The 15,000-nt window shown below is 35.8% G+C and overlaps 2 protein-coding genes across 2 annotated transcripts in view; one reads left to right on the top strand and one right to left on the bottom strand.

Annotated features, from left to right (window-relative positions):
• The window catches only part of LOC138012538 (uncharacterized), a 9,822-nt gene extending 1,512 nt beyond the window's left edge, over nucleotides 1-8,310 (bottom strand). Inside the window, exons 1-10 of the mRNA XM_068859340.1 lie at nucleotides 7,797-8,310; nucleotides 7,145-7,149; nucleotides 6,802-7,037; nucleotides 5,656-5,768; nucleotides 5,052-5,356; nucleotides 4,284-4,551; nucleotides 3,680-3,877; nucleotides 3,269-3,426; nucleotides 2,710-2,822; nucleotides 2,444-2,516 (exon numbers count right to left, since the gene is read on the bottom strand). Of these exons, the coding sequence (XP_068715441.1) occupies nucleotides 2,444-2,516; nucleotides 2,710-2,822; nucleotides 3,269-3,426; nucleotides 3,680-3,877; nucleotides 4,284-4,551; nucleotides 5,052-5,356; nucleotides 5,656-5,768; nucleotides 6,802-7,037; nucleotides 7,145-7,149; nucleotides 7,797-8,310 (1,983 nt within the window). The remainder of the gene's footprint in view (nucleotides 1-2,443; nucleotides 2,517-2,709; nucleotides 2,823-3,268; nucleotides 3,427-3,679; nucleotides 3,878-4,283; nucleotides 4,552-5,051; nucleotides 5,357-5,655; nucleotides 5,769-6,801; nucleotides 7,038-7,144; nucleotides 7,150-7,796) is intronic.
• Nucleotides 8,311-8,821: 511 nt separating this feature from the next.
• Nucleotides 8,822-13,339, top strand: LOC138012529 (transcriptional regulator ATRX homolog). The gene is made up of 7 exons (XM_068859328.1): nucleotides 8,822-8,864; nucleotides 10,266-10,427; nucleotides 10,701-10,817; nucleotides 11,246-11,497; nucleotides 11,955-12,293; nucleotides 12,597-12,665; nucleotides 13,299-13,339. Exons 1-7 carry the CDS (start codon nucleotides 8,822-8,824, stop codon nucleotides 13,337-13,339), a joined length of 1,023 nt encoding a protein of 340 aa, XP_068715429.1.
• The last annotated feature ends 1,661 nt before the right edge of the window (nucleotides 13,340-15,000 follow it).

Below are 15,000 nucleotides of genomic sequence, written 5' to 3'. Positions count from 1 at the left end.
ACAAGACCTGGACTGTTTTTATTTTTTATTATATTCTTAAGTTGTAAATTAATGATTGTCATTGACTAACAACTATTCTTGTACACATAAATCTAATAACTATTACTTTTTTTCTTTGGTTGTGAGGTTTTTTATAATCTTTCCAAGTTTTCAAATATTCATGACTATCAGTTAGTTTTGTTGAGCCGGAAATTGGCCTTTTATGACGTTAGTTGATTCAATTTTATTTTTATGCGAATTGGCTTTTCTTGCGTGAGTTGGTTTAGTTTAAATTTTCTGTAGTGATTTGTTTTGATGTGAATTGGCTTTATGATGTTATGTCGTGAGCTGGTTTACTTGAAATTTGCTGTGGTTGGATTTGCTTTGTAGTGAACTGGCTTTTTTCCCCGGGAGTTGGTTCAATTGTTTCGAAAGTTTTGTCCAGACGTCTGTGTCTCTAGAATGCGTGAGATGAAGTTTAACACAATTAACTACGACAAACTTCACCTGAACAAACTCTGAAAATCATCCTCGCTTATGGCTTGATAGTTAACATGGGCACCAAGTTCTCTTGGGGTGAAAAGATTTTGAAGCAATAGCAGCTCCAGATCATCATCGTCCGATGTGATGGGGATATTTACATTAGAAGGGGAAATATTTCACTTTAGGTGCACTTTAAGGTCCTACTGTATGCAAATTTAGTAGTACAGGAGATGGGGGTTCTGGAACATTTATAGCATGAATTTGTGCTGGATTTTAGTATTTTTTACTGTTATTGATAACAAATAAGGTAACAAATAGTGTTCATGGTTGTTTTGAGAAGCAACATATTAATTAAAACACTTGCGTTTTAATTAATATGGTCCTACTCAAAACAAACGGGGGTTCTTTAGATAGTATCCATGTTAATTAAATCACAAGTCAACTTTAAGGATACAGCCGTGAATACAAATATTGAATTCCATTAAAACAACAGCCTTGAATCAATCTTTAATACAAAAAAATTACAAATAATGAATACCCCCTCAAAACAAATAAATCTGATGCTTGCATAATAAAATAAAAGAATCACCATTGCGTGACACTCTCGATTGATGATTTCATTGTTTGGGGTTTTCCTGTGATTTTTAACCAATCAAAAGTTGCACATTTTTTTCCACAAATGTGTACACATTTGTGTAATTTTTCAGCTCATGGATTCCAAGCTGATGAATTTAAAATACAATATCATATAATAATATAATGAATTGCACAATTGAACTACATGATGAATTGAGTCAAAATTATATAAATTGTCCGTTTTGTAATCATCAAATATCTGATTATCATACAGACAAACAAAGTAATTGCTGTCAACAACCTGATATAACTGAAGATTATAGCCGTTTACTATGCATTAACTGTGGTCAAATTACCGGCGACCTGTTTAAAAATAATTACATAGATGTTTATGAAAATATGTATAAGATAAGGAAAAAATTAGTTTATATCAGAAAATATCATATTATTAATGTTCTTAATGAAATCGGCCTTTCTAATAAAAAACCCATTCCATCATTTGTTTTTAATAATGTTTTGAAAATGTTCGATAAGATAAAAGATATATTGCCACAGATCAATGAACAACATAAACGAATTATTTCTGTTAAATATATTATTTATCGTTTGTTTCTTGAATGGGGGATTGATTTTGAAATTAAAATCACTAAATCCAAAAAGACTTTGCATGCACCTGTCCTAAATCAGTTTCTCAGAAGTATAAAGGCTCATCAACCTTAACCCTAACCTTTTTTAGCCCAAGGGGGGCGCAGCCAGCGCCCCTTCAATCAATACAATTCCAATGCACGAGGCTACCAGAGAAACAGCCGTCACAACTACAGGAAGGACCCTTCCAAAACAGAATCCAAGACTACCAAACAGACTGTGAAACAGTTGTAACCCACCCTGAGGTAGGCTTGGGACCCATTACTATTACTGGGGGAAGAATTAAGAACTTTATTGCCACATGGCAGGAAATTACCTCTGACAAAACCATTTTGTCGGTTGTGCTGGGTTACAAACTGGAGTTTTATGGGCTGCAACCTATTCAAACTGGGAAAATCAGACCTACTGTTTTGAATACTGAGGCAGAGGCTGTCTTAGAACAACAGATCCAAGATTTTTTATCATGGGACATCCTCGTTGAGTCCCACCATGAAGCCACAGAATTCACTTCCCCAGTTTTCTCAGAGAAAAGAAGAATGGGACTTTTAGAATGATTTTAAATCTGAAAGAGTTAAACCGTTTCATTGTTTACCACCATTTTAAGATGGACAATATCGAAAGTTGTATACACTTGATGAAACCCATGTGTTTCATGGCTTCCATTGATCTTTCAGATGCCTATTTCTCAGTACCAGTTGACCCTTCACATCAAAAATATCTTAAATTTTTATGGAAAGGGAGACTATATCAGTTCACTTGCCTTGCTCAAGGACTCTCGTGTGCTCCTAGGGTATTTACCAAACTTCCATGTGATCATGTGATCAAGCTCTTTCCTATATGCAAATTGGAGAGAAGGGTATTATGGTATGGGTATGGGTATAGGTATGTCGTATGTCTCAGATAGCTAGGACATCAAAAACAGAAAAACATTGATAAACAATGTTTGTGCGTAATGGGAAATTATTATCCTACAGTACATATCTCTGTAATGGAGTTGAACCTGAAAACAAAAATGAAAATGCATACTTCTGTTCTTTGCCAAACTTCATTCTTCTGTACAAGTTGTAGCTAGGTGAGTCTTTTTCCAGTTGTCTAGCAAGTTCTGGAGTAACCTTGACTGCAGACATTAAGGATGCAATCTAAATGGACAATATAATCGTACACATTGAAACATTTAAACGTTCCCTGGCAGAAAATTTAGGTTAAAATAAGCTTTCAGCTGCCAACCTACAGGCCCTGACTATCGAATAATAAAAAAGATGCCAATATAGGAATATAAAATAGCAAAAAGTAAGGAAAAAATACAGATGAAAAATGTGAGGGGCAATTAAGGGCTCTCTTTCAACAAAAAAAAAAGATTTGAATAGTCACCATCTTTGTATATTTATGAATGACTAACTTATCATATTCTGCAAACTTGCAACACTTCATTTGCTGCGAGGCAACTTGGCCAAATATAATACATGCAATGATGGGTTTCAACTTATGCAACAATGTTGTGAGACAAGTTGAAGGATTTAATAATGCATGACTACACTTTTAGCCCACTTTTGTTTTAATAAGTTTTTCATTACATGTAGGTCACCTGCATATATATGTTCTGTGTTCCATGGAACAGAGCAGTTAGCTCACCATTTGCATCTTCAAATTCGAATGCAGAATGTGCCCATAGTGGTCCATGATTACGAACGGAAGCATTGATGTGGAGCAGATTATGGACATTCATGTCCATGTGGCGTTCACCTGAAAGAAAAGCAGACATCCTTGTCATTTTTTTTAATTGTAATGATTACAGTGATGGTTTGGATCAAGGAAAAGTATAAATCTTACAAATCTAATAATTAAAAAACAAAAAACGAACAAACGGGAGTGAAATACATATGTTTCAGTGCAAGTGTTAAAGTGACCTGAAATTGCAAATATTTAGGAATGTGTAATATTATCTAATAAGGAAACACAACTGTAGCCTAATTACAGCATCTGTGAATCAACGTACCATAAAGGGCATCAAATAGCATCACAAATTTGCCAATGAGGTTCCCACTCAGATTAAGATCTTCTGGACAAATGGCCTCTTGGTTGACAAGCCAAACTCCAAATGCAAGAAGCATAAAGTGGTGAAGATAAATATCTGGTAGAACACCATTCAAGCAAGGAATACTATAGTGGAACAGCCAATTTCGGTACTCGGTTGCTGTGGAAATAATGCCTTGTTTTCAGCATGATTACCTTTAAAAAAGGTCTGCATGTGTAAGGATCCCGTGGATAAATAAATAGTTCAGTATTTATGTTATTATTTAGTGAAAATTCGGCAAGATGTTCCCCAGGAAGCCACTGTAGCTCATTACAGTCATTTATCTATTTAGCCTAAATATGGGGTTTTATTTTCAGTATTTTACTGGCAATAACATCATATAGCAAAAATCAATCAACAATTAATTTACATCTACATCAATTAAAAAGTCTATATGCAGATTTAAAAGTTTGGATGGATTGAAAAGTCTACATCAAGCCCCTACTGCATTAACTCATTCAATCCACATGTACACATGAATGAGTTATACATGTATTTATAACGTATATTGCAAGTGCAACTTCACCTTTAAAATATTTGCGATGAGTTTCAATAGATCTGGGTGTTCTTGTGATATTCAATGGTGGCTGGATGCTGCATAGGCGCTCATCAATAACACCAATAGCATCTCCACAGTACCAGGCTTTATCTTTGTATTTTGTATCCAACCAAAGGCCCATTAATTGCTTTGTGACTCCCAACAGCACACCATGCATGTAGTCTAAGCACACACCTTTACTTATGTCAAAGTTCCTCAGGCTTGCAAACTGACAAACACCTTTCATGCCATTTACCTTGACAATACGACAGAAATGGCAATTGGAAACATACCTAGTCAGTTGATAGTAGTATACAAAGTAACAGTACATTTCTTAATCATTAACATCATTATCATCATCATCACCATCATCATCATCATCAGACATACATACATGTTAGGCTTCAGTACAATTTTTAACTCTATGATTTATTGAGGAGGATATAGCCAATGTACCTGTACACTGGTTCAATCCAAATAAGCTGCCAAGGAAATGAATTTTAATTTCTTTACATTGGATGAACAAGAACCCAATAATACTTGTTTTGAATTGGAGATAGACAGGTGCCTTTTATTTTATTTTAATAATATTTTTACCACTGTAAAATTAATACCGGTCACAAAATCGCACACTTTACAAATCCATTCATGATTTACATTTACTACTGGTATGCACAGAATCTTTGGTTGCTTCATTTTGAATAGTGACACTACTACACTACACTATGGCCAAAATATCTGTGATAGTAAACTTACTGGTTTGCCTCCTGATTCACCCTTAAGAAACTGTAAGCCATCTGCAACCATACTTTGACTAGTGCGTTCTCTGGCAAGGCCAGAGGACTCAAAGTTAAAAGGAAAAACTGTAACTCTTCCTCTCTTTCCGTCTTTGTCACTGGATTGACATGAAATTCCCAGAATCATACAATAACAACAGCTACAAAAGCCATTAAACTGAAGCATTTCTAAAAAGCTGGATCTTGCTGGAAGATCGAGGACTGAGCCAAGAAGATATACTTTACTTGTGATTCTTCCTTTACCTGGAATTTCCATTTCAAGTCCTGCACAAAAAACAGAAGAGTGTTTGATGTCACACATGTTTTATAGGATTTATGCGAAAGAAAGTTACACCAAAATTCATACAATTCTGCACAGAACATGTAGTGAATGTCTTTTGCTGTCAAAATTAGTATGTCAAGATACCTAATCAAGGTTAGATTAGAGTCAGTAAATCTTGCTCTCAAGTTCATGTTAATCAAGTTTTGTTTTTGGGTGTTTACCTAAAAATTAGGTTATCTTAGGGATTTTTTCTAAAGTACATTGATGTATATTGATAAAGCTAGATTATAAAATTATGTACCTTTTGTTTCTAGTTCTTCTAATGACGTTCTGAAAGGCTTTAAAAAGGTAGACATGACTGTTTTTTTGTCACTAAACCAGAGACCACCCAACACCATGTTCTCCAGGTGCCTCCTGATAAAACAGTAATAACAGGGTAAAGGTTGGCACACACGAGGGGACTAGTCCCTGTGACTAGTTCCTGCAACAAGTCGGGGGACAAGTCCCATTGTGTGAACTTGGCAAAATCTAGGACCCACAAATTCAAACTGGTTTGAATTTTTGGGACAAGTCCCTAAACTTGTTCCTTAAAACACTTTGTATGAACTGTTCGTGGGACAAGTCCCTATGACCAGTCCCTTCATGTAAACTCTTCACTGAGGAGACTAGTTGCAGGGACAAGTCACAGGGACTATAGTCCCATCATGTGTGCCGACCTTAATAAAATATCTGTCAATTAATAATTTACCAAGATTGCATATCCCTAGCTCCAGTCCTGGATAATGCCACAATCAAATTCCATGACTTTCACCTGGGAAACTTGTTCAATTTGCAATTGAAGCAAATCTTTCAAAGGAAAGAATGTGTATCTTTGTTTTACATGCATGGAAGTGGCACAAAGCAGACGCTATTGAGGGTCTGGTGGATAATTAACAATTATTCCATGAGCGCGTGTTGGATATGAGATGGTAAATAGCCAACGAGGCGCGTTGGCTATAACCAGTCTCATATCCAACAAGCGCTTTATTAAATTCCTTCAACTCCAAAAATTTGGTAGTACGAAATACGACAGAAAAAGCGAGCAAATCCGAGCGAAATCGAAAAAAACTTGATGAGAACTGATGCGATGTTGTGTAATACCTTGTTGTCAGACAGACGCAGGCTCATCACAAAAACATTTCTTGCCTTTTCGCATACTTCTAAACATCGGAATTGATCCAAACTTTCCACAAAAAAAGTTTTGTTTCTCCTTTTTGGCTTTATTCAAAGAGAAATTTGGCATTCCGACGAAAACATTTTTAGTTTAGCAATGCTTAACGCAATCATTTACCATATAAGGTCAAACCAAGGTAATGCAAAATGCGAAATGCGAAATGCATTATCCGAGGTTGAGAATTTAATAATTATAGATATTCAGTGTAATAGTATCAACAATTATGTCAAATACCTTTTACTTGGGGGTAATTCATTTATTTGGAAGTACACTTGCCAAACACTTGCACCTGATGATTTAAACACAGATACACCATCTGTATTGAACTTTAAAGAAAAGTTCTCCAGTTGAGAAAGTGGACCATCGCCTTCAAACAATTTACTGTAAAGATGGCCATCATATACATCAGTGATGTCTTCAGCTGCGTTTTTCTTCCTCTGAAAGCGGTGTTTTATATCTTCCTGGAATTCCTTTTCCAATGAAAAATAAATGTTGATGAAAATTCAAGAAGTGATCAGTGTAAGAATTAATGTACAGTTCATGGCAGAAATTGAACATTCTGTGGGTCAGAAAACACCTCTTCTTAATACTAATCTGTTCTTTTTATTATATGATTTAGTAATCGCCATGAAAAGGAGAAGTCTTATTGGTTCCCTAAGCAGTATGAATTTTGCAATTAAATTTATACAGGCTGCTAAGATGGACAAGTTGCTTCTACAATCCATAGCTGAAAATTAACAGATTTTTGTTCAGCAGAAATTGTTTAACTTTTATGTCTAACTTCAGTGTTGCTGTGCCTTTCAATAACATGGGGACTCTAAAATTAAAAGTTCAACCGACAAATGCTTTTTCTGCTTCCGTCAATCAAATGTTCGGCAGCTCCTCCCAGCTTCTGACTATGTTGTCTGAACTGAACAATTTCATTTCATTATCGTGCACTTGGCAGTATAGTCGAAAGCTGAGAGGAGCCGCTGAACATTTGATTGACAGTAGCAAAAAACACATTTACACAGTTGTGCTTTGAATTTTAGAGGCTGTATGTTACTGAAAGGCGCAGTAAAAATGTTCACAAAAGTGATGCAAGTTTATGGAGCGCTTAATTTATTGCCTGCGGTTCAGTCCATAAATCTGCAAAAAAAAAGAACTACATGGACCACATGCTAGTTCAACAACATATATATAATAAACCATACTCCTTATTATGGATATCTGCATGAAAGCTTACTTACTTTGTGCAAGTTCTCTCAGCTGATTTTTCATGGAAAGAATGACAAAATATGTTTCCTTCTTCAAATCACTCACATCCTTCCCACATATAGGGCAGACATCAGGAGTATCACCCGTAACACCAAGGTATTCAGAACAAAACTTACAATAGAAGTGTTTCGTTATGGGAAGTTGTAAGTCCACAAAGTACTTCTTTAGTGCATTCAATGAGCGCACACACTTGTTTTGTGGTCCGTGGATACAGAGTAAGTTGATCAAAGAAATAACGTCTGAAAGACAACTTCCATTTAGGTTGTGAGTAACGGCCAGAGTGAGAATCAAAAGAACGCTTCCAGACAATTTAAGTTGTGAGCCAGGGTACACATAAGGGTCCTTATTCATTTGTTTGACTAAAGTCGTTGCCAGAAACTGCACTCTCCGGTTCCTCATCTGAAAACTGAATGTCTGCACTCTCACAGTAGCTGCTGCAGGATCCATCACCTTTGGAATCACTCCAATTCGTATCCAAAGAGCCATCACTGTTGTCTATGGGTGAACAAAATTGTTCATGGTTGTGGGGAGATACAAGCAAGGACATGCCAGAATCTTGAAAGTGCTGTTCACAATCATCTGAGTCGTTTGATAAGCCGAGGTATGTCACACTTCCGAACTGCACATCGTTAATTTCATCGGAGCTTTGAACATCAACATCTGTGCCGATTTATCTGGTTTTTTGATTTTGTCAATGGACAGTACTTTTGGGTTTTTGTAGGGATACATCTCTTCGATGAGTGTTGTGACAACCTCTTTTAGTTGGTCGGCTTTCCAACGGAACTGCAGCCAGATCCATGGAGCGACAAGCATCATGCATATGTAAGCGCTAGACCACAATGCATGGGGAGGCACTGGCACGTGATCAGAAAAGAGCGGGAATATTGTGAACTGTTGACCACGCTTTGAGTCTTTGAGAGTCTGAGTATCTGCGCGTAATTTCAGCTTCATCAATTTCAATATTGTTTTCCGGGTTAATTGACGACTCCTAGCTACTATGAGAGAAACAAAGACGCCTTCTCGCTTCACTGACGACCTTGGTAAGTCATGCACAGTTTAATTCCATAACAATTAAGTGAAATGAACATGCCTGGCGGGATTGTTCCATACAATATTGTGCCATACACTGTGGGCGAGGTGCATACCGCCCGGCTCACGGTAACTAATAAAGCTTTATAGTAGGAACTTTAAGTTTACTATTTCGCTTTCTTAACAGCAAGCAGCTTAGTAGTGAATCTCTTCGGTATCATTTCTCTTCCTAAACGTATTTTGAATAATATATAACAATAACAATTAATATCACGAAGCGACGGGAAGGATCATGCACAGCGATTAGCACTCTTTGCTGAAACCAGTTTCTCTCCTCGGTATTCAGGGATAAAAAGCACATTTAATAGCGTTTTTGTCGCACTGTAGTAAAATTTTTGAACAAACAATTGATCAGTATACTGAGTCGTTCCTGGTCAACATTGCCCAATGAACGCACTCCTCCTCCGACTCGATCCCCGGTCGTTTCGCAAACATGTCAGTTCCCAACGTCTAAAATACTTTTTGGAAAAGGTCTGAAATGTATTTACAAATCACCACAGAAAGTAAATGTCACCTTTGATGTACGTAAGATATATTGTTCGTTTCGGCTTTAAAATAAATTAATGTTTGTTTCACTCTTTAATCTCGATCTCTCTCATCGGCCATGGCGATAATATCCATGAAACGCTTGTAAAATCTTTTTATTCACAATATTTGCGTAGTTTAAAGAGCCATTTTTCGTTAATCTATATCTAAACAAACAGAAAGTTGCATATATGAACAAAGATTCCCTTTACATGAGAATTAAGTTTCAGGCGTATATTATACATGTATAATATATGCCTGAAACTTAATTCTCATGTAAAGGGAATCTGTTCATATTAAGAATATGTGAATAAAACAGCTCGGCAGGTTTAAGTTTCTGTTATATGGCTTTCCTAGCTGGTGTGAAAACTTTTTGGGCCTTCGAGAAACGAGCTATAGACTCAGGTTGTCATCTTTTGTTTGCAACATACTGCATTCCATCCAGTTTTCATTTGATATCCTTTAAAAGACCCAGAATTCCTTTAACACAAATTAATACACTGGCACTTTTCCCCCAGTTAATTCCAGTATAGACCTTATATATGCATAGATGGCTGCCCAAAATTAATTAAAAATTATTGTGGGAATATTAAAATTTATAGCCCAACTAACCTTTTTTTTGAGTTGATAACTCAAAAGAACTTTTACTCTCAAACGCTCGAGGTTAGTTGGGCTAATTTAAATTCATACAGAAGAATTTTAAATTGGCAGCCATTTATGAATAGGGTATATAAGTTGAAGTTAACCTACTGCTACACTAGACTTATATATACCATCGAAAATCAAGCACAATAATTGCTAAATATAGGCCTTTCATATATTTTTAGACCACTACCTTGTTGTCTTTAAAGAAGACAACGTTAAGGCGATTGTTAGTCATGGGGAAATTAGGGACTGTGACGATATAGTGAGGGGTGCATCATGTGAGGCCCTCTGGAAGGATGCCAAACACAAAGAATGGTATCCTGCCTTTATTGTGGACATTGGAGGCGAGACCATTTCAACAAACATCGTATATTTTAATTCCCATTTTTAATAATTATTAGATTAAAAACACATCCTACAGGGACGGCATAAACAGCCTTATGAACTGACTTCAATTTATTGGCCCATTCCACTGATTGTGGTTCAATTAAATAGTAATTTTTATTGTTTCTGAACAGCCAATAAAAAGTAGCATGTGTGTCTGTTGAAGGTTTTGTTGGTTCGATTAAAAGCATTCCTTTGCATTCATAATTCATTCTATCCCTATAATGTTTTAGATCTTGAATATTTAAGAAGTATGCAGAGTAAGCCAAAAGGAAAAAATCAGAAATCCAGAACTACAGCCAGTAAAACAGCAGGAACCAAGGAATCGGCCAAGAAAAGAAAAACGCCAGGTAGATCTAAAGACTTCCTTAAACACTATACATGTAACTTTGTTCTAAGGCTTTCACTAACAATTATTGGGTGAAAAGTACCTAAACTTCCATATGTTTTGAGGCTGCTGCCTCTTTATCAGTGGACCACTGATGATGGGGCAGCAGCCTCAAAAAAAAATGGAAGTTTACATGCACAATAATGAATATTTACTAGTTTTCTTTATCAAACAAACTTTGCACATCACAGTTTTCTTCTTGTTTTTGTCAATTACAATTCTTTACATACATGTACAGTAGACACTATCTCTCTCTAATATAGACACCCTTGGGAACACTCCTAGCAGTCTTTTTTACAACAAACAATAAATATTTAATATAATTATTGTTATTGTGAATATAGTACCTGACCTTATTGTTATGTTGTTTAATGCTCTTGTGAAACTCAGTTCAAGAGGTCCAGTGCCAAGAGGTCCAGTCCGGGAGTGAGGAAGAGCAACAGAAGAAGAAGCAAAGTGAGATGAGGATAGAGGCTAAGGCTAAAAAGGCTGTGAATGCAAAGGCAACAAAGGATGCACTGCTCAAGAGAAGGCTTGAGCAAGCCAAACAGTTTGAAGGTTACAAAGTTCGCAAACCAAGTGCTAACTCTGGGATGTGTTCCCAGGGGGAACTTCCTTATGAGGATGTTTCAGAGGACAGAGGTGTGCATGCTCAGCAAGACAAGGACTACCCCTCTCAATTCAACAAAGACAAAGCAAGACATACATATAAGCTACCAGCCTCCAGAACTGCAGTCCCTAACCAAACTAGGACCAAGGAATCCCAAAAAAGGAAAAAAAAAAGTAAAACTAGTTAACACTATCAATTATCACTAATAAAGCAGACTGGAAATGGCTCCAGTTTAATTGACAATAATTTGGACATAAGAGTACATATATAGATATCTATATATGTGGTTGAACAAAATAAAAATAAAAAAAAGAATCAATACTGAGAGACCAAATAATGCTCCCTTACTGTAACAAGAAGAAGCATAGCTCAAATAGCCTATATCAGAGAATTACAGCAATGTCAAGATATACACGCAGACACCCCCATTGAAACAAATAATAAAGAAAAGGCAAACCAAAACATTGACTCAACACTTTTGAAATTCAGTCCATGAGGTGCAGTCTGAAAACGACAGAGAAGAGGAACGAGTGAAGACAAAAGACATAAGCAGTGATGCTAAAGGAAAAAAGGCTGTGAATAAAAAAGCTACTAAAGGCACACAATGGAGAAAAAGCCTTGAGATTGCTACTTCTGAGGTACATTCCCAGGAAGTGCTTTCAAATGATGATACTTCCAATGTGGAAAGTATCTGTAGCCTGCCAAAGAATCAACGTGATGACTGCTCCTTGGTACATGTAGATGATTACTATGCTACTTCTGATGATGAAGATGAAACAGTCTCAGATGAACTACACAGTTCACCTCTGAAGGAGCTTTTTCAAAAGGGTAAGTCAAATTTTCAGTCCTGGATAGTACCTGTTTTGAACCCATTTGAAGCATATTACTTGATGCATTTGCTAGTATAGATTATACGGATTTTAACTCCAAATTTGTGTTTCACGTTGTCCAGAAAACTGTGCCTTCAAGAACCTATAACTGATCTGTGAAAGCAGCAGCAGAGAGAAATTTTGGAATGATTCTATTGAAAGTGTATAATTCGCACCACAATCAGCTTTCATGCATTTCCACTGAGAAAGAACTCTAAACAATAAAAAATGACATTGATTGTTTATCTTTTTCTATCTACAGGTGCAAGTTCTTCAAGCACACCATCAAGAAAAAGACCAGCCTCAGATGCTTCTTCTAAGAAAAAACAAGGTGAATTTGTTAGGCTGTTCACAGTCCTAGTAAATTGAAATGTCAAACACGAGTTAAACGATTATCTCTGCCCAAACTGCACCTACCTTATAATTGTTCTGTCAAAATAGAGAGAGAAGTTTCAAATTAATTTTGACAAAAAAATGTTACTGTAATAACCTCGTCTATTTATATTCAGGAGTAAATAATTTTCCCACTGTGAACAACAATAATAATAATGGTACATTATTTATTGAGCATGCATGCACGTTGAAAGGCAAGTACCTGATTTCATTGATTTTATTTAAAGATGCACTAAATTTGTGTAATAGTTCAATTTAATTTGATCAGTGTATAAAGCAGCATAGATTAGAAATATAAAAATGTACAGTTATAACCCTGGACACTGGGTTTTTGTAATTGGACCCGTCACCAGTCATCAATTATCTAAATTGTTCTGCAAAGCATAGGGTTTTGTTTCCAAAATAGTTTGGGTTTGACAATCAACAAGTTAGTTCAAGCACACAATTAAGAAGTTAAACTGCACCAGCTATCTGGAAAGCAGATTTTAAGGCTTAAAATTAATTCTGCCAATTACTGGTAATGCAGAGATCAGTTGACTTTATTATTGACATCTTGCTCTTCACTCCACAGCATTTGTACAGTCCCAGTTTGCAGACTCAAAGTGTCCATAGTGAGCAAAGCAATACAAGACAAATGTACGGCATCAAGACGAGGAGTGTCAAAAAGAAAAATACAGGAGAGTTAACGGCCCTGATCTGGCAAAATCTTTTTAAATGACTCAGTGTGTATGCTTCTGAATAGCCTATTTCTGAGTTGTCTTAAGCCTCTCTGTGAAAGAGAGGCCTGTTCCACAACCATTCATATGAAAATGAGTTTAACTTGCACATGAATGAAATCCAATTTCATATAATGCATGGGCAATAACACTTGCTTGGTTGAGAAAGAGGCTAAAGGTAATTTGGAATTAGCCTATTGATTGTTACTGTCCTTTTATAATGTTTAGAATTAATTGCAAGATTTAAAATTTTATCAGTGTTGATGAATTGAATTGTGTCTTAGGCCACTAAGATGAATGCATAATTTATGAATAATCTGCCAGTTATTTGAAGAAGGATGTTTGCATTATATAATTTAGGCATGCCTAATTTGTCCATTTGCCATATTATTTTCAAAGTGTAATTATTATTATGATTATATAACAAAGTGTTGATGTCAGTTTTTATTGAAAATTGTAACAGTAAGTCATTTTGGTATGTAATCTCAATTAAATAAAAGCCACGCATTTACTTGTTTGAGGCAAAAACATTGTGTGCAATTAATCTTTTAAGTTGTCAAAGTTACAATTCCAGTAGCAAAAGGTGAGTTAATTTGAACCTGTCAGTTGATATGATTTCAATTAATTGCCATTTGCATGCAGTTATCATTGTGCAAAATATATAGCTGCATGCATGTGTTCGTATCAGATATGCAGTACATGCATGTAAGCAGAAATACATGTGACATACATGTGACATATATGTAACATACATGTAACATATATTTCGCATAACTTACACATATATGTTACATATACGTAGCATTATACACATATATGTTACATATACGTAACATTATACACATATATGTTACATATACGTAACATAGCTGCCCACAAGTCCCAAATACCTACATCTGACATATATTTTGCATATATGTCACAGCCATGCAACATATATTTAACATACATGCAACATATATGTCACACATATGCTGCATACATATGTAACAGTTATATGTCACATATATATAGATTTGGTAAGGGTTTGTCCTTTGTTCTTGCGAATTTTCCACAAAAAGCCATCGAATTTTTGAACTATTTTTCGTAGGGTTTGAAGCGAAAAATTCACAATCTTTCTCGAAAATTCGAGATAGCGAAATTCGAAGTAGCGAATTTTCGAGGTAACCAAACAAAAATTCGAGATAACAAAATTTGAAGCAGGGAATTTTTGTGACATGAATCGGCGGCCGCCATCATCAACATTGCTGAACAAGCGTATGTACGCGTAAATAAACACGTTAAGGTTACCGTAAATAAAGTCGTATCGAAAATAGATTCAATGATCCTACAGTTTAATCAGCTATTTCCAACAAAAAAAAAAGATTGCCTCACACAACAAAAACTGCCATTGCCTCACAAACAAGAGTTTGTTGTAGGGCTTACACATTGTGAAATGACAGCAGAAAAGAATCATCGCGGCAAATTTTTGTCCAGAAAATACGTGGGAATGTTCGAGAAGAGCAAATAAAAAGCGAAATTTCGCTCAATTTTTTGAGGTCATTTATTGAACAGAGC

The sequence above is a fragment of the Montipora foliosa genome, chromosome 1, assembly GCF_036669935.1.
Source record: "Montipora foliosa isolate CH-2021 chromosome 1, ASM3666993v2, whole genome shotgun sequence".
NCBI classification, from domain to species: Eukaryota; Metazoa; Cnidaria; class Anthozoa; order Scleractinia; family Acroporidae; genus Montipora; species Montipora foliosa.
The sequence above is the reverse complement of the archived record's forward strand: the minus strand, read 5'-3'. Positions and strand labels throughout refer to the sequence as shown.